Source organism: Gobio gobio (assembly GCF_949357685.1).
Source record: "Gobio gobio genome assembly, chromosome: 6".
Lineage (NCBI taxonomy): Eukaryota > Metazoa > Chordata > Actinopteri > Cypriniformes > Gobionidae > Gobio > Gobio gobio.
The window spans coordinates 22,183,220-22,203,807 of NC_137102.1; the positions used below are offsets into that span (position 1 = coordinate 22,183,220).

Consider the following 20,588-nt stretch of genomic DNA (forward strand, 5'->3'; position numbering starts at 1 on the left):
GTGGTGTTCTGGTGCTAATGTGGTGGCCCTACCTGAGGATCTGCTGGCAGAAGTGCTCTTTGTTCTCAGCGGTGAGATGTGAGCTGGGGAAGCCCGGGGGAAGAAGAGCCTCTCTGAGCCACAGAGACAGAACACTGGGACAGTTACGACTCACGGAGAACAAGACCTCCGCATAGTGCTCAGCCAGACTGCTTGGACACTGCCCCCCAATAGCCTGTGTTGGACAATGAAATTGGCCCTTACATGCTCTATACAATTTATGCAGTATTTTATGACTAGATATTGCTATGTAACATTTCCATAATGAGTTACTTGGTCCCAAAGCACTTTTATCTGTTTTTTAAGGTTCAATGTTAACACTTTCTTAACACTGGAATAATTTATTAAATGAATCATTAAAGCTGCAGTCCGTACATTTTTTGGGGGTTTAAAATGATCCAAAATCAATTTTTGTGCAAGTGCATAACCAGCCAGTGTTCAAAACGATCTCCCTACCTTATCCCGATTCACAACGGTAAGCTTGTAATAATGTGTTATAATTTGAGTGGTACTGGTAGCTTTCCGCGGGAAATTCGAGCATGTCTTTGCGTCATTACCTCACGTCTGTATATATAAAGAAGGAGTCACGGCAAGTAGGCTATCGCATGTGTGGATGCTCCAGGTGGCGGATCATTTATAGCCTTTTCTCACAGCAGCTGGAATAGTTCAACTTATCATTTTGATGGCGGATTGTAATCCAGAAAGGTCCAAACGACAATCATCTGTGACAATTGGTGAATCACCCGTAGTCAAAAGGAAAAGATTAGACTGTACAGAAATTAAAATCTACAGGTAACGCTAATACACACTGAATACATGTAGTCACGCAAAGCTGATGTTGTTAACATTAACAATTTGAGAACAAAGTATAACAATAATAATAATTTGCATGGTTCGACGTGATGTGAGCTAAGCGATCGTTCATCATCGTTGGTAGCGCGATTTATTATAATGCTTTTTTTTTCTCAGTTGGTCAGAACAAAAGTGGCAGCCATGTTACTTAATTGTTCAGATGACATTTTCTGGTGAAAATTCTTATTTTGGGTCATACTTCCAAGACGTAGAATCTGTGATTCCGAAGTACAGTATCCACAGTATCCGCGGTGAATGAATGACAGCTACGCATACTCAAAACATTAGATTCATCCGCGCTGAGGAGCCGTGATGATGCACAACCCACATAAATAAGATAATTCCGCAAATAACTGCAATTGCAGGGATGGCAGACAAACAGAGATGGAAGAGGCAACATTTATGGTTTTTTTTGTGGTGTAGTCCGTTCATAGCCTTTGCTTTTTACTTCTGGCGACTGCATTTAGGCTTCAAAACTCATAAAAGTTGTGTTTATCTGTGATAATTATCTTGATGGACAAAACATGCAAGTATCATTAACTTTTGTTGGTCACAGAGCTTGTTTTTGCGACAATCCAAAAAAAGATATTATATTAAAAACGTATGTTCTATATAGTATGATTGTGTGTAGTGTGAATGTATTCTGGACGTACTACATTCGCCATGTCACTGCCATGTGATCTACCAGCGTCAGTTGTGTTGCTTCAATCCCATTCACAAATCGTCTCCCTTGGCTTCATGGGATAGTAAAGTGTGTATTGTATGCATACTTGTGTGTATTGTATGCATCCGGGTACTTATTGCTTAGTCTTTTATGACTACTGTGAATTCGGACATACTTCTTTTGTCACATACTGTTTATCGCCTACTAGGGAAATATGTGATTTTAGATGCAGCCCGCCACTTTTTTTGTTGCTGAATAAATCAGTGTTTTTGAACGAACCAGCTGAGTGAAAGATTCAATGACCCTCTCATAAAGACAATCGCTTGTTTCCATATTAAGTGAATCAGTGTGATTGAACAAATAGGTTAAATTAATGATTCAATGACTCGAAAAGACATTCACTTCTTTTGCTCCTGAATTAATCAGTGCTTTTGGACGAATTGCTTGAATGAGTGAATGATTCAATGACCCACTCATAAAAATCCATGCTAGGTCCCAATTCGCTGACTTATACTACTGTGTACTAATTTTGTGAAGAAAAAGTACATTTGAGTGTGTAGCAAAAGAGTAGACAGGCTTTTGGAAATACTATCACATCATACAATTGCGTCTTTTACAGTTGCTCTCTGTCGCATCCTGACACGCATCCTGTCACTGTAAACTGGCCTGTCAATCACAGTTTAAGTCCTCCACATTTGATTTAATTCCCTACCGTATCGGAGAGAAATGCAGTAGCACGTTGATCTGCAGTCGTGGGTCTTTCATGCAGAGAACTCCCCTCATTTTAATGCATAACAATGCACTTGAAGGTTAATGGCCAAACGAATCTTTATAAAAGTCCACCTTGTTATTGCAGATTAAATAAAACACGGATAACTTAAATAATTTTTTATCAGGTTATACTTTGATTATCACTCAAACCTTTATCTAAACCTCTCACCGTCGGTCACGCATATTCGCCATGTTTTGTAACTTTAAAAAACTTTAACACTTTTTACTCGTGTTTGTAGTTCTGAACCGAATCCTCCTGCAAAGCACAATGGGTTGTGGCTAATATTAGCCAATAGAGTGTGCACAGATCCACACTTCGAAAATCTACTGAAAATAGTAGACCATCCGGGAAAAAACTCTTTTTAACATACTATGCTTTGGGAAACACTTATGTATTTTCATCTCACATACTAGTTAGGATGGATAGTATGGACATTGGGACGCAGGGGTAGACTTGTTTTTATACTAAATTAATCGGTTGAGTGAATGATTCTATGAAACGGTTGAGTGAATGATTCTATGATTCACTCATAAATACAGTCCCTTAATTTGGTCCTTAATAAAAAAAATTATTCAATTTGTTTTTCAGTTGCACACCCTTAGAAACCAACTACTGCCTTGATCAATATAATCAAAGACCATCATTGTACATATATTACAGTTTTTCTTTTATTAATAATGTCTTGATACATATCTATTTATTGTTTTATATGATATGAAGTATTGTTCATTGTTAGTTCATGTTACTAATGTAATTAAATAATGTTAACAAATGAAACCATATTGTAAAGTGTTTCCATTATTCTTTGTCATATTTTTATTAGCTACTTTGCACCTATAATATTTTTTATCGTTATTGTTTTTTTTCCCTTGTCATTACTTATTTTCTGTGTAATGTTTTGGCAATATTGTATGTAAACACAAAAAGTACATTTGAATTGAATCAGTGTTCTTGAACAAATTGCTTGAGTGAACGATTTAATGACTCGCTCATAAGGAAAGTGAATCTGTCAACTACTAGTGTAATGATGTAACTTGCAGAAAGGGTGACAGAAATGCCAACCACTAATGAATAGAGAGTTTGTCTGAAACCACTGATATCTATATGACTGAATTTCTGATGGAAACATGCAGCAATGTCTGACCTCTAGTAGGGTCTGAAGGAGCAGCTTGCCGTCATCTTGTAGCAGCTCCCTCACAGCAGGAACATCCTCACAATGAGAGATCAGCTCCGTCTGTGTGAAGAGAGCTCAGTCCGATTACTATATACTCAAGTTTCTGTGGTGCAGGGTTGCTAATATTACAATTACTAATGGTACAGAAAGAGTTTATTCCAGTACAAGCACTAGCATTTGGGCTGTAAGTTGCACTACAGCTCTTGGAACATGTTAAATGTGCTGTACTGTACTTACAAACAGCAGACAGGTTGCTTTCAGTGTTGGCGTTTCAGGGAATTTGAATGACAAGATTCCTACATACACATAGACAGTTAATGGATGAATGAATAAATGTTGAGCATTGTTAATAAGCTTGCTGAAGGGACACTCACCACAGTAGAATACAGCTTTGATATCAAGACGGTCTGAAAGATAAAGGTCAGACTTTCTTTTCAAAACCTGCAAAACATCAGAGAAAATCTTATTTAAAAAAAAACCTAATAAAGAACATGGGAAACCACTTTAAAGCCACAATATGTAATTTTTCGCTGCTAGATGTCGCTTATTCAAAACAAAGGTGTAGCTTGATGACGCTTTGACTTTGCGGAGCTTTTATTATGCCGCAGACAAGCGATTCTGCTTCTTCCAGTCATGCGTATGTGGGTTAACGCAGTGCAGTTTTATCATATTAGATACATTTAAGTGTGTTGAAAGCTACTATGAGACACTTGTTGCACACTGTAGTAAGCTAGCTAGATCAATATTAGGAATTGTAAAAAATTGGTACTCGCGGTAAATCAAGAAAACGAGATTTAAACAATAAGAGTAACTGTGTCGAGCTGTATAACAATGATTAGTTTTCTGACGATAAATAAGTCCAAACAGTTGCTCACCTGTCTAATAAAACACATAATATATTAAAGCGTCTTTGTTGTTTCCATGCTTTCTACTAAATAAAACGGAAAACGAGGGTAACATAGATGTCATTGATAGGCGATGCACGGACACGGTCCATGTCCTGGTTAAAATTGCTAATTTATCTGGATTTAAACATTCTTGTAAAAATTTGGGATAATGCAAGTACACAAGTCGACAAAATATATAACATTGTTCTAGTAGTTTCTCTTACATATTGTGCCTTTAAGTGTTTTTGTTTTGTTTTGATTTTTAGAAATGGTCATTTTGAACAATGAAAATGTATGTAAAATATTTCATCTATGTAAATATGCAGACTAGTGTCTAAAGTCTGAAGTCTAAGGCAAAAATAAAGAGCACAGACCTGAGCATGAAGCTGCATAAATGACTCCACCACATCTGGATGATCTCTGGAGCCTACAACATTTCCATAGGGTTAGAATGACTATAAGTCAAACGTTTGTAGGCCAAAATGCGGAAACGAGTTAACATTTTAGCACTTCCGGTTCCATCGTTCCATTTTGAAGCTGTTACGTGTCTTGAAAAAGGGGGTTGCTAACAAGTGACTAAATGGGACTATAGAGGGTGTCGGGGAGATTAAACGTCATCACGCCGAAAAGGTAAGCCCAGTCCGCTTTTACAGCCTCGTTATGCTTATAATTGTGCTTTAATTCAATTGTGCATTTAACTCAAACGTTCTTGGAAAATGTTTTGAGATAAAAACTGAAAGAGTTGTCAGAAGCTTAGTGATTGTGACGTTGAAGTCGTGGGACTGTGGTGTAGTCCATTCATAGCCTACCTTTGCTTTTTACTTCTGGCGACTACATTTAGGCTTCAAAACTCATAAAAGTTGTGTTTATCTGTGATAATTATCTTGATGGACAAAACATGCAAGTATCATAAACTTTTGTTGGTCACAGAGCTTGTTTTTGTGACAATCCAAAAGCCTACAGTCCTATTGAGTTTTTCTCAAGGGAACCAGTGCGATGCTAACTGACGGTTGGCCTACAAAGTGAGGTCATACCTGCACCCCTCTATATCATAACAATAATTGTAAAATGGTGCAAAGTCTCTATGTTGAAGATTTTATTTCAATTGCTTCACTAGCCAACAAAAGTGACTTGTTACTGAGATAAAGTGAGTCAAATGCTGGTCATTTGATCTTGAAATGGCAGCCACCAAGCTTTTTCTAGGCCAGTAATGTACAACATTTTAATAATATTTGTCAAATGTACTATTCATTTCTTTAGGGGTAAAACGTTTTATAGTGGAAAAAGTTACTTAATATACCTTTAAAAGGATAGTTCACCCCCCAAAAATGTTATTCTGTCATAATTTCCTCTGTCCAAACCTCTATGACTTTCCTTTTTCTAACACAAAGAATGTTTTAATTGTTTTTGTCCATACAATGTCCAAAACTACTCCTATTGATTTTCATTGTTTCAAAATAACACTTTTTCAAACACTTTTGTGCTCTGCAGAAGAAAGAAAGTAATAGAGGTTTGTCGAAAGCTTAGTGATGGTGAGGTTGAAGTCATGTAGTTTGTTGATTGCTTATGTTTTACTTTAAAATGTACTTTTTACTTCTAGTGAATATTTAGGCTTTAAAATTCATAAAAGTTGGCTGTCCGAAATCGCATACTAGGTACTTATTTCGAATAAGTAATTATTTTGTGACCGCTAAAATTGTTCTATATACAGGGCCAAAAAACTAACTTTTTGCCACACCTGCCAATAGCCGACCATAAATATTTCTTACTGGCCATGAAACTGATTTTGCAAAAACAGGCACCAAAATTGTTAGATACCAGTGAAAAAAATCACAATTCTCTATCCCAATTTCTAAAACTATTAACTCATATAAATTAAAAACATTATTAAAGACAAGTAACAGTAGTTTTCAGGTAGAGAAATTAAATGAAAAAATAGCACCGGATAGTCTTCTTTATTGGATAAATAAACATTGTTTAATACTTATTGAAGGCTACTACTCTTGTCACATACGGTTTTTCACCAACTATATAGTAGGGAAGTATTCGATTTCTGATGCAGCCATTGTGTTTGTTTGTGAAGATTATCACAATGAACACAATAAAAATCTAACTTTTGTTGATCACAGAGCTGGGTTTTTTTTATCAGATCACAGAGCTCATCAAAAATGTGTCATCACAGCAGCAATCTCTCGATTGGTCACTTTAAATACAGACCACAGACTCATTCTTGACATATTGATAGTGACTCATTGTAATCTCTTACCCAGCTGAAAAATGGACATGGTGATGTTGGTAACCAGCTCTAAAAGGGCAGAGATTGGAGAAAAATGATCCTTCTCACAGCCAAAAATGTGAACTAACTAGAGGGAAATGTGAAAGGCATAAACACATTATGACACTCAACTTATCCAGCAAACACAAAAATGTTTTGTTTTATGTGAAGTGGAAGGTGTCTTTACTTGTCCTGTTAGGTCTAAAGCTGAGGCTTGTGGGTAAGCGCTGAACATCTGCCCAATGAGCTCACAGAGCTGAGTCACCAGCGGTGCAAAGTCATGGATAAGGGTCTTCAGTGATTTCTCAAAGACAGCACACACCGCCTGAGTTGAGGTGAGAGAAAAGTGAATCTTCCATATTTTCACACATACACACAAACACGTTCACCTACACTGACCTCTACCACCTCAGGTTCATTCAGCCACTTGTTGAGAACAGTCTGGATTAAAGGGAAGGCCTGCTGCAGGACAACCACCACCTGAGAAATGACCAGAACAGCTGTCAAACCACACATACTGTTGAGTGTTCATTTTACAGGTCTGTTTGATTCATACATGCTTGCTAATGAACAAAACTGATTGGAGGTTGAGCCGTGATATGTTGTTGTACCGGGTTGTTGTTGTGCGGCTGTGTTTGGACAGGCCTCATCACTTCCAATCTTTCACTTTGCTTGTTTAGGTCAAATGTAGAGAAGAGATTAGACAGCAGGCCAAGGATGTGGACAGTAGGAAGCTTATTAGCAGAACTGGGCTAAAAAAAGGGGAGAAAAACAAACCTCTTTTTTGTATTTTGCCCTGTCTTACTTCATACACAAACCTACGTAGGTTTGTAACAAATTTGCATAATGCCAGTCTATAGTCTTCATTGGCTGCCTGTGAACAACGTCTACTTTGACCAGCCCTCAAACAGTGTAGTTGTAGCAGAGGCCTAAAAGAGTTTGGTTCATGTTGTCGATCTAAAACAACACCATTGTCTTTAATTGAATGAAAAAAAAAAAATTCCAAAAATGTTCTGTTGTGTTTCACTCAGTCATACAGGTTTGGAATGACCTATTTATATTTAGTGTACTATACAAATAAATTTTCTCTTCAGGTTTCAGATGACTCTAATAGTATGTGAATCAAGCATACATTGACATTTTTGCACCTCACCAGCTCATTGGCCAGTTTCTCCAGCTGTTGGATGTGGGGAGTGACCAGAGAGAGCAGCTTCCCCAGAATCTCTTCACTGGGCAGGGCTGAGAGCAGGAAACCCAGTGCCTGCATTATCCACATGCACTGCGGGCTCTGAACAGAAGACTTACTTTCAATCATACTGTTATATAACTATTAAGCATGGTATATACAGTTAAAGCTTGGTGAAATTTTAAAAATGCAACCTGAACAACTAAAGAAAAAACAAAACTAGACTTTCGTAAGTCTAAGTGGTCATAAAAAAGTCACACCATGTTAACAGTCTAGATTGACAAACCATAGGAAGTAAATGGGAAAGGTCCTAACGCAGATCCATTTTTTTAAATATGTGTTAAATGAAATCTATATATCAACCAGTGTTTAATGAACACACAGAAATAAAGGGCTGAGATTATAAAACATCCCAAGTGCAAAAGATTCACCACACACACAGAAACACAATCTCACACGCACACACACTTACACAGGTTTGTTTTGCTATCTAAGTGAGGACATTCAATGTAGGCATAATGGTTTTTATACTGTACAAACTGTATATTCTATCCCCCTACACTACCCCTACCCCTAAAACTACCCATCACAGAAAAGTACTCATATTTCATGTTTACGTCGTAATACCAGTGTAATACCTGTCATTATACAAATTTGTGTCCTCATACATCACAAAAACAAACACACACACACTCTTACTCACTCACACACTCACTCACTCACTCACACACACACTCACACACACACACACACACACACACACACACACACACACACACACACACACACACACACACACACACACACACACACACACACACACACACACGCACTCACACACGCACACACACATGCACTCACACACACACACACACACACACACGCACTCACACATGCACACGCACACACACATGCACTCACACACACACGCACACACACACACGCACACACACACACACACTAAGGTTAAGCAATATACAATGTAATCATGTTTGTTATTAGTGTAAGTTACAGTTACAGTGTTACCAAAACTAATCAAACACACGTGGCTTGGACTTACTTTATGGATCTCTTTGACAAGTACTGCCTGAAACCAAAAACACCACAGTGAGTTTAGTACATTACTCACTGACACAGTGGTACAGTGGTACGTTTAGGCGAAAGGTTTTTTAAAACCTGTGAGACGGCCATGATGTCACTGGCGTGAAGGTGGAGGTCATGGCGACACTCTCGGCAGATTCTCTTCAGAGCTGAGACACAAGACACGGAGAGCACCGGGTTGGACAGACCATGCAAGACCACAGGCAGGACACTCGCCAACATGAGCGGATGATCGGCCAGCCACTCAGCCAAAGAGCCTACAAGAAATGATGACAGCAGAAGTCAATTACTTTCAACCCTAGGAATTGAAATTCACCATTTGTGCACACATGAAAACAACTTTCACCAAGGGGTGTAACAATATATCGTGTCACAATATATTGCAATACAAAAAAGCAACAGTATGTATCGTGGATAGTGACAATCTGTATTGTGTATAGTTCATGCAAAATAAAAATTACTGTGTGAGAAAAAAAAAGTTTACAGAGTTTTAGTGTCAGTCCTACATTAAACTTGTATATATATAATGTTGAACATAATCATGATATGTATCTAATCGTGACATGAGGGTATCAATACACCCCTAATGGCATAAACAACAACAATAGAAATAATAATAATAATTTGTGAAATAAAACAACAATCTGTATGTGTTTATTTTTGTAGTTTAATGATCATGTCATTATTTAAAGCACAGTAACTAAATATTTCATCTGTGTATTGGTTACCACATTCGCCAGGGATTAGATATGGTTCAGTTTTTGCAGGATGCAATCGAAAACCCATTGAAATCCATTGAACAAAAATCAACTAAATAAACAGCATCTATTACCTCAATTGCTCGCCATACTAACTAAACTACTAAAACACAAAATGATGCAGGTATTTTTCTCAGCATTTGACATCACCATTTTGTTATTTTTTAAGGTTATATTTGTATTCGTTTACAAATGAATTAGTGTACCTATGGTGAACATGATGGTCTCAGCCAGCTGAATATTGTTGGCTGTGATCAGAGGAATCAGACCGATCAGTCCTGGAATGACGTCTGAGTAACTGACATCTACTGTCTCAGCAATGGACTGAAAACCAAACAGCAGAGCCTCTATATCCTCCACGGGAGAGAGGGAGAAAACATAGACATATTGCTCATTATAATACATGACATTTATATTATATATACACAAGACATTAGTGTAGCATTAGGACTGACTTGCCATGAGGAGGGCCGTGTTGTGTCCGTCAGCAGTGTGCCTAGTTTATCATACAGGTTTCTGAGGAGCTCTGGGCCCAGCAGCTCATACACATACATCAGAGTATCAGAGATGTCAACCCTGAGATCCAATTAAACATGCTTATTATTGAATTTACATTATGATGCAAATTAAAAATAAATGAAGACTGAATGGATCTCAAAGAGAAAAAAAAACAGAAGTGTTTTTAAGCAGATCGCTTTGAAATATCAGTGGTTGTTGTAAGGGATCAGTGAATACACCCCTGATTTTAAGTCTTAAAACTTTTCCGATGCGACAAACAAATACAGAATAATCCCATCATTATTTATGGTATTAAAAAATACCATGGCCAAAATATATGTCATATATACACTCCCCGACCACTTTATTAGGTACACCTGTTCAACTGCTTGTAAACGCAAATATCTAATCAGCCAATCACATGGCAGCAACTCAATGGATTTAGTCATGGGCTGCATTCGGAAACTTAAAAATGCTGCCTTCGGAGGAGGCATTCCGAGGTAGGAAGGCATCAAGGCACATTCAAATCCAATGTTAGCTTCACTTCCTGTCTCCTGAGATACTGTCACGTACTGCTCCGAGACACGAAGGGTTAGGATCCAAATGCAGCTTTATTTTAAAGGGCAATCCACACTCGTAGTCAACAAACAGGCAAGAGGTCATGTGATGATGAACATGAATAATGACATCATCACTAGTGTGCCAGCCTAGTGCTATGGTACATTTATTGTGTGTTTGAAAATGTTTATGCTGTGATGTACATGGGTGGTGGTGGGGTAATACCAACATTTATGGTTTAATTTGTTAATGTTGGGTAAGGATAACAGCAAGCTAGGGTCTGTTTTAAATTGTCTTTATTTGGTTAATTTGCATAATATAGCACATGTTAGATCTGATCTTTCAGGACCTGTAGTTTGGAGGCGGGATCTTGTAGCACACGTAACCAGAGCTTGCTGTCTGATCGGTCATACCATTTTTGTGCTATGAAATGATTAAATGTTTGTTTTTATGTTTATATGTTGGGTTTGTTTGTATTATAAGAAGGGGATGTAAGAAATTAATTTTGAACATGTGGTACTTATGTGGATAGTATTTGGCTGACAATGTTTTGCTGTGTAATTCTGTGATGACTGTTACAGGAAAAGGTTCCACCCTGTGACAATGGTTTATCCCACTAGGGTTTGGCGGGAAACTTGACTATTGAAGCCATTGTTTGGATTTGTTTGAGGAGGTTGCATTCTATATACTACGCAAAGTGTTTGAATGTTTGTCTGAGGTGAGACATGAAGTTTGCTCTGATTGATATGCTACTAGGCATTGTTTAGTGCCAGATTTTGCTGCTCACAGCATTTTGCTTTTGTTTTTAGCTTAAGTATAATTTCAATTAAGTTTATTTGTTTTCTTTGTTTTTTTGTACTTTGAGTGACCTGCACAATTTTTAAAATGCTGTAAATAAATCACGTCTGGCATTTGGGAAACTACCCCCTTTGTTGCACTGAGCCTTCCTATCAACCTCCTGGCCTCTCGACAACACACTACATGACAGGTCATACCAGGTAATCAGTCCAATCAGGCAAACAAGACAATAGGGACCGGCAAAAGGGTAGTCCAAGACACAGGCAAGACTTTCAACAAGACAACCGCGGAAAAACGCTCAGAATTGCTGTGTGAACAAAACAAGACTTTGCAATGAATGACAAACATGACCAGGCTTATAAAGTGTGAGCTAGTGAGTGATGTGGGAAATGTAGTCTTCCGATGAAGTGACGGGCACTCTCATTTGTGATCGTGACATAGCCCCCCCTCGAAGGAGCGGCTTCCAGACACTCCTAACCTGTCCAGGAGGGAGGGGGAGCGGAGGAGGGACCGGGGGCGGAAGAGGGCCTGGAGACTTAGGCAAGGCAGACAGCCAGAAGGCGCAGAAGGCTGGGCAGCAGACAGGGTTGGTGACGGCAGCCAGGGTGGAGCAGGCTGGACAGATGACCAGTATTGTGCAGGCAGCCAGGACAAAGCAGGATGGACAGATGACCAGGATGGTGACGGCAGCCAAGACTGAGCAGGCAGGACAGTGACCAGGATGGTTCAGACCAGGCAAGCGGACCTGCAGGCACCCACGGCGGAGTAGACGACCACCACAGCAACGCAGACGGGCTAGTAGGCACCCATGGCGGAGCAGATGACCACCACAGCAACGCAAATGGGCTTGAAGGCACCCACGGCGGAGCAGACGACCACCACAGCAACACAGATGGGTTTGAATGCACCCACGGTGGAGCAGACCACCACCACAGCAGCGCTGATGAGCTTGCAGACACCCACTGCGGAGCAGACGACCACCATGACAGTGCAGGTAGTTCAGGTGACCCATCCAGAATTTTCTCTGGACTCAGGACAGGTGACGGAGTCCTCTCTGGACTCTGGACAGGTGACGGAGTCTTCTCTGGACACTGGTCAGTGGCTGGAGCCATCTCTGGATGCTGGTCAGTGGCTGGAGCCATCTCTGGAGGCTGGTCTGTGGCTGGAGCATCTCTGGACGCTGGTCTGTGGCTGGAGCATCTCTGGACGCTGGTCTGTGGCTGGAGCCTTCACTGTCATGGTGATGGCCATTTTGACAGAGTTCTGGCGTGGCGGCAGCCATCTTGGCAGAGGGTTTCAGTATGGCAGTGGCCATCTTGATAGAGGGTTCTGGTATGGCGGTAGCCATCTTAACAGATGGTTCAGGTATGGCAGCGACCATCTTGACAGAGGGCTCAGAAGGGGGAAACACAGGACAAGGAGGTACAGAGAACAAGGGACTAGCAATCATCAGCACCGGACATAGGGAACACTGTGATGGGCCTTGTTCACAGTGCCTCGCTGGAGCTTGATGCATGGTACCCCTTCCCAAAGAATGTTTAGGGGAAACCTCCTCCTCTACATCCCCAACAGTGTAAGAGGAACCACTCAACAATAGTGCATAGTCCAAAAACTTAATGAGTGATTCACGAGGACCATCATGGATCAATTTAGATTGATAATGTTCATTAAGTCCATAACAGAAGAAATCAATGAGAGCACAGTCCGGGAGATCAGAGAAATTAGCAATTGCAAAAAAGTCCTGAATGTGATCCTCGAGTGACCGATTACCTTGATGTAGGCGGATGATCTGAAGCACTGGATCCATGATGTGGCGAAGTCTGCTGTCACTTACTGCTCCGAGACATGAAGGGTTAGGATCCAAATGCAGCTTTATTTTAAAGGGCAATCCACACTCGTAGTCAACAAACAGGCAAGAGGTCATAACAGATAATCAGTCCAATCAGGCAAACAAGACAATAGGGACAGGCAAAAGGTTAGTCCGAGACACAGGCAAGACTTTCAACAAGACAACAGGGGGAAAACGCTCAGAATTGCAGTGTGAACAAAACAAGACTTCGCAATGAATGACAGACATGACCAGGCTTATAAAGGCTGCGTCCGAAACCTGGAAAATTCTGCCTTCGGAAGACACATTTCAAGCCAGGAAGGCACCAAGGCACATCCGAATCTAATGTTAGCTTCACTTCCTGTCTCCTGAGATACCTTCATCTGATCGATTTTTGAAGGCAGCATATTTGTATCCTTCGCTGCCTTTGATATCCCACAATCCTGTGCTTTCCATTCTGTGACAGTTGAGCTGAAAAAAAAGATGGTGTCCGGAAGTTGCGTTTGCTAGTCAGTTTGTGTGTAAATGTACGTTTTTTACCAACATTTTCCACTTCTGATGTCCTTTCTAGAGAGAAATTACTAATGTAGTAATTAAATATTTGTTTAGTTCTCACCAAAGCTCTCTCTATTTTGCTGTAGATCATTAAACTGTTACACTGCCTAAGAAGTCTGTCCGAAATCAGTTTCGTGAGGTTGTGCGCTTAAGCTACCTACAAAGTTGTTATTACACTTGTTGCAATCGTGCACTTGTTGCAGCGAGGCAACAAGTCAGCTCCCTAAGTTTTCGGATGCAGCCTTGGTCAAGATGATCAGATGAAAATTGAGCATTAGAATGGGGTATAAAAGTGATTTAAGAGACTTTGCATGGTTGTTGATGCCAGACGGGCTGGTCCAAGTATTTCAGAAACCCACACAACCATCTCTAGGGTTTACAGAGAATGGTCCGAAAAAAGAGAAAATATCAAGTGAGCGGCAGTTCTGTGGGTGAAAATGCCTTATTGATGCCAGAGGTCAGAGGAGAATGTCCAGACTGGTTCAAGCTGATAGAAAGGCAACAGTAAATAAAAAACTTGTTACAAACGAGGTATGCAGAAGAGCATCTCTGAATGCACAACACGTCGAACCTTGAAGCAGGTGAGCTGTGATTAAATATTTTATTTATCCTATAGAAAACAGTTGAAGAAGTAGTTTGAATACTATGAAAGTCAGATGTGTTTTGACATGGCCTACATGACTGTGAGAGAAGTCACACCGGAAAGAATGGGATTTTAGAAGTTGCTTGCAGTTGGCATCTGCACTGATACTAAGTTGCTCTTTTGGATAACATGGCCTTCAACATGTTCTCTTGATAAAAAATAATGAGGCAAAAACACTGAATAATCACTTTGTGGGACAATCAAAATGTGTTTTTGACTAGTTGGCAGTCGGACACCCTTACAAAGAGAACAGGCAAGCCAATTAATGAAGTAACTGTGGCAAAAGTGTTGATGAAATTCCAGGAAGAGAAAAGGGAGGAGAGCACCTGCAAATGAGATCATTGGTTAAAACTGCATAAAAGTGTGAGTTGCAAGCGAGATGGTAAGATGTCCTGCAGGCATCTCGGCTTTGTCCAATAAAGTCTTATTTTGACTTCTAGAACTCTGCATCGTGAGCATTACTTTTGCAAGATTGAGAAGAATTTTCTCCACGACAGCTGCAGCAGCAGAAGACATATCGTGCCTCTACTGTCAGCTAAGAACAGGAAACTGAGGCTACAATTCATACAGGCTCAACAGAATTGGACAATAGAAGATTGGAAAAACGTTGCCTGGTCTGATGAGTCTCGATTTCTGCTGTGACATTGAGATGATTGGGTCAAAATTTGGCATAAACAACATGAAAGCATGGATCCATCCTGCCTTGTATCAAGGGTTCAGGTTGATATAATGGTGTGTGGGATATTTTCTTGGCGCACCTTGGGTCTCTTAGTACCATTTGAGCATCATTTAAACACCACAGCCTACCCGAGTATTGTTGCTGACCATCTCCACCCCTTTTTGACCACAGTGTTTACATTTTCTGATGGCCACTTCCAGCAGGATAACGCACCATGTCACAAAGCTAAAATCATCTCAAACTGTTTTCTTGAACATGACAATGAGTTCACTAAACTCAAATGGCCTCCACAGTCACCAGATCTCTTTGGGATGTGCTGGAACGAGAAATTCTCATCATGGATGTTCAGCCGACAAATCTCCAGCAACTGCATGATGCAATCATATCAATATGGACCAAAATCTCTGAGGAATGTTTCCAGCACCTTTTTGAATCTATGCCATGAAAAATAAACGCAGTTTTGAAGGCAAAACAGGCTCCAACATAGTACTAGCAAGGTCTATCGCATAAAGTGGCCAGTGAGAGTATGCTAAATATATATATACTACATTTTAATATATTAAAAAATATATCCTATGAAGAGGCACTTATAATGGAAGTAAATGGGGACGATTTTTGGAGGATTTAAAAGCAGAAATGTGAAGCTCATAATTTTATAAAAAGCACTTACAATAATTCTTATTTTAAAATCTTATTTGAGTTGTAAAACTGTAATCTTTTAGGGTAACATGCCGAAGTGTTGTGCAAATCTGATACCCGGTATCCTAAAAGTTTGGATTGGGGGGGCGTTTACCTTCCCAAAACCTAAAACCAAACAGGAGAAATGCCGGGCGTGGATCAAGCAGTGTGGGAGTATATACTATTTTTTGTATGTTTCCCATTTGAATGGTCAGCGTGTATGAGGGGGCTGCTGCTTGCGCTGGGGCCTATAGGCTTTAGCTTCAACTTTGATTAAATTATTCTCTAATCGGTTGCATATTATGTCGTGGATACAGTTGCAAGAAAAAATATGAGAACCGCTTGCAGAATCTGTGAAAATGTGAATAATTTTAACTAAATAAGAGAGATCATACACAATGCATGTTAATTTTTATTTATTACTTTCCTGAATAAGACATTTTACATAATTTTTTTTTACATATAGTCCACAAGACAAAAAATTGCTGAATTTATTAAAATGACCCCGTTCAAAAGTTTATGAACCATTGATTCTTAATACCGTGTGTCGTTCCCTGGATGATCCACGGCTGCTTTTTTTTGTTTTTTTGTGATGGTTGAGTCTTTTGTTTGTCCTGAGCAGTTAAACTGCCTAGTGTTCTTCAGAAAAATCCTCCAGGTCCTGCAAATTCTTCAGTTTTCCAGCATCTTTTGCATATTTGAACCCTCTCCAGCAGGGACTGTATGATCTTGAGATCCATCTTTTCACACTGAGGACAATTGAGGGACTCTATTAAAAAAGGTTCAAACATTCACTGATGCTTCAGAAGGAAACACGATGCATTAACAGCTGGGGGTGAATACTTATTGAATTTGAAGATCAATGTAAATTGTACTTCATTTGTCTTCCGGGAAACATGCAAGTATCTTCTGTTGCTTTCGAAGGGCAGTACTAAATGGAAAAAAATTATATTTAAACAAAATAAGAAAAATTTGGACCTCTTCATCCTGTTCAAAGGTTTTCACCCCCAGCTCTTAATGCATCGTGTTTCCTTCTGGAGCATCAGTGAATGTTTCAACCATAGACTGTAAAAAAATATGGACGTAGTGTCCATGACGTCACCCATAGGATTCTGATGAGCAGTTTTGAAGGGCAAAGTATGGACGAGATGGCCGTTGCCATCTTGGCAGTGTGTCATCGCGCGTCACTCCCGGATAACAGACAATGGGCAAAAAGGGGGGATGTAGGCGGAGCTGAAGTGACGCGATGACTAACAGACAGCAGATAAATGGCTATCCACCTGTCACTCAAAGTGGCCACGCCCTTAATTATGCAGAACTTTAATGCTTTATATAATGTAAACGAATGAGTTAAAAAAATTCACCCCCCTCACAGTTGCCATGAAGGGCAAAATAAGCCGTATAGACCAAAACCACAATTTGTACCAGGCTGTAAACATGTTTTAATCTGCTGTAAAGTTGGGCATTTTAACATGGGGCTCAATGAGATTCTGCTCCCTTCTGAAGCCATTCCCTAGCGCCAGTCAATGAATTGCAGTTTAAGTAACTTCCGTATTGGCTTCAAGAGAAACTGCGGGAGGTTGCCGCTTGGTTTCAACTTTTTTTAATAGTTGTGTTTGAGTCCCTCAATTGTCCTCAGTGTGAAAAGATGGATATCTGTTTTTGTCTGAGTGTTTTTGTCTTGTGGACTATATGTAAACATTTATTTATGTAAAATATCTTATTCAGGACAGTACTAAATAAAAAATAACACATTTTGTATGATCTCTCTTAAGTTGTTCAAATTATTCACATTTTCACAGATTCTGCAAGCGGTTCACATACTTTTTCTTGCAACTGTATATCCCTTGCATACTGCAATCCCTTTTGTCTCGCTCTCTCAGATATTTCACCTGTTTGCCAAAAATGACTAATTATCTCCTTGGGAATGTCTGACACCGGCGCATACATACTGTAATAGACGTGCCAGGCGCGAAAGCTTGTCAGGCGTAGCAACAGTATCTAAGGAGGGCGGGGCTTAGCGAAGGGCAAATTTTTACACTAAAATCATGGTAACATGCATATTGTTATTGTGTTATAGTGTATTGTCAAGATGATTGTGGTGTAAAATAATGACTAACCTTTTGTCTTGTGGATATACTATGAAAACAGTGAGCCTTTTAAAATTAACGGATTGGCCCCATTCACTTACATTGTAAGTGTCTCACTGCCACCCTGATTTTTTTTTTTTTTTTAAGAAAAATAATTATAATAAATATATAAATAATTGTGCATTTTGAATCGTGCAGTTTCTTAAAAATCTAGTTTAACCTGTAGGTCCTGAACTGCTCTTTGTCATCTGCGGACCATGTGGCATAGTCCTCATCTCTGGAAAAACAGGCCTTCTGCAGCAGAACATCCACCAGCTGGAAGTACAGAGGTCTGTAGATTTGTAGATAGAGTGTCTGCCTCTCAGCATCCAATGACGTCATCTCATCCTGAAACAAGCAGCTGATACGACTCAAAACCTCATATCTGCTCAAGTCAATGCAATAGCAGTTGGCACCACACTTGAGTGATTTTTCTGGGTGAACCTGCTGTACCTGTAGGGTGTACCAGAATGTGAGCGTGAGAGAGCTGGAGGTCTCATTCACAGGGTAATGTCCAGGTGTACCAGTGCAGGACATAATCATGCTCACTAGAGCCTGAAAGCCCTGCCAGTGATCCACCTGCTCCAGAAGAGTCCTGGGGAGTTGAGAGGGACAGAAAGAGGGAAAAGAGCTTTCATCAAAGAGACAATGGGCAGTCAAATGATGAATAGGCTCAGGCCATCTGAGGTCATATAAGACTGTTATTAATAGGAGATTATTAATGATGCATATAAGTCATTATGTCCAACCTGCAATGCGTTTCTCCCAGAGCTACAGCAATGCGACAGATTCCATGAGATGTCTCCATGTCTCCATCCTGCACCGCCTTCTTTAGCTGCTCCTGAAGACCCAGAACCTGAGGAACAACCTTCACCAGACTGTCTGCAAACCTCCACGTCAACAAACACACAGAGTAATAATACATTTTTATGGTCAACCTTCTGTGCACCAGGGGTTTGAAGTGACATACTGTGATGGTTAGTAAATTTTATCAGATCATACAAATCACTTTTTCACAAAATGATCAGCCGATATTGAATATTAATGGTTTTGTTTGAAAAACAATAAAATTAGTCAATTTCTTTAGGAAAAGTACACCAACTGCACACACAAACTAAATATCCAACTAAACATTTAAATCCATTATTTGAATTATTTTGTCTATAGCACATTTCTAAAGGAATATGAATCTCATGAATCTTTCATACTAAACATTTATTATCAGACTGTGAAATCTTAATTCATTTAGGTTTTACTGTGTTTTATTTATTTAATTGTCTTTATTTTGTAACAAAGTAGCATAGACTGAGATGTAGATTTAGAACATCTGCAATTTTTCCTTTTTTTGTTTTCCTTAATTTGATCATAATTATCAGCTTAAGAGTTTATTAGATCCCTGATTATAATGTCTTTTCACATAAATTAGATTTTATTAAGTGTAGTTTAGCTGTTTGTGAATGTTAAAAGTCTGCAAAGTTTTAAAGATCAAAGTGGATGACAAATAAATATATTGTCTCCTAAAAGAGAGAATCGATTCTGAACTGCCTGAAATGGTTCGTTAGTAATTCCAGTGTCACTTCCTATTACAAACCTATGTAATAGTGTAACAAATTAGCATAATGCCAGTCTATGGTCTTGATTGGCTACCTGCAAATGACGTCTACTTTAATCTACCCTCAAACACTAGGGATGCACCGGTTGACCGGCCAAAAACCGGTTTTCTTTGTATTTTTCTGCCGATTTTTCCGGAAGTGCACCCGCGTGCACATACGCGCCTATATTGCAATCATTTGCGAACACGAACATGTCACATGTCACTGTGTTACAAACGGAAACTGGAGAACTGTGGGAAGAGACGAGATACGCTGAAGGGAATGAAGAGTTGCTTTCCTGCGCAAGCTGAAGTTGCGCAAGCTTACCTCTCCGCCTGCACAAGCGCAGATGGTGAGCGTTTGTTCAGCTCAGCTTCTCACGTGTTGGATCGGATGAGAACGAAACAGACTAACTTGTGACAAAGCCGAAATACTTCTTTTTGTAGCCTAAAGAAGAACATGCATGCACTTTTGAAATGAAATACTATCAGTTCTGTAGCCTATAGGATGATCATTTTTATTTTACCTTAAAATTACATTGACTTAATTTGATTTAAAAAGCACCTGCTGTAGCATCTTAGTTTTTTTTCGTTGCACTCAACATTATTTGATTTAACATTTTGGAACAATTATATACTTTGGTTTTATTTAATTTCACTGGTAAAGACTTTTTTTCTTTACACTGAATTTAAAAACAAATGCTGATTTAAGTAACATCTTTGTTTGGATTGCAGAATATGCAGTTGTTGCCTTTAATTTCACCTTTCAGCCTTTTATTTTCCAATTCAATTTCCCGTTCATTTCAGATTGCGGACTTGTTTTCATTAGCCAAAAGCCAATTTAGCCTGTTAAATACCAAATAAACATCTTGTTCATGTGTACTTTGGTTCTTTTATTGTCTAAAAAAATAATAATCGGAAAT

General features: G+C 39.4%; 1 protein-coding gene across 4 annotated transcripts in view; it reads right to left on the minus strand.

The window, feature by feature from the left end:
• ipo13a (importin 13a) overlaps positions 1–20,588 on the minus strand; it is a 26,601-nt gene that overhangs the window by 682 nt on the left and 5,331 nt on the right. The window contains exons 4-20 of one of the 4 annotated variants that reach the window (XM_079820366.1): positions 18,824–18,964; positions 18,528–18,669; positions 18,256–18,422; positions 10,164–10,284; positions 9,915–10,062; positions 9,026–9,207; positions 8,910–8,936; positions 7,817–7,951; positions 7,275–7,415; positions 7,063–7,143; positions 6,851–6,988; positions 6,655–6,751; positions 4,763–4,815; positions 3,876–3,942; positions 3,739–3,797; positions 3,472–3,561; positions 33–214 (exon numbers count right to left, since the gene is read on the minus strand). In XM_079820366.1, the coding sequence (XP_079676492.1) occupies positions 33–214; positions 3,472–3,561; positions 3,739–3,797; positions 3,876–3,942; positions 4,763–4,815; positions 6,655–6,751; positions 6,851–6,988; positions 7,063–7,143; positions 7,275–7,415; positions 7,817–7,951; positions 8,910–8,936; positions 9,026–9,207; positions 9,915–10,062; positions 10,164–10,284; positions 18,256–18,422; positions 18,528–18,669; positions 18,824–18,964 (1,971 nt within the window). Of the gene's footprint in view, positions 1–32; positions 215–3,471; positions 3,562–3,738; positions 3,798–3,875; positions 3,943–4,762; positions 4,816–6,654; positions 6,752–6,850; positions 6,989–7,062; positions 7,144–7,274; positions 7,416–7,816; positions 7,952–8,909; positions 8,937–9,025; positions 9,208–9,914; positions 10,063–10,163; positions 10,285–18,255; positions 18,423–18,527; positions 18,670–18,823; positions 18,965–20,588 lie in introns of those variants that run through there. The other 3 variants (XM_079820367.1, XR_013816796.1, XR_013816795.1) reach the window with 3 other exon arrangements.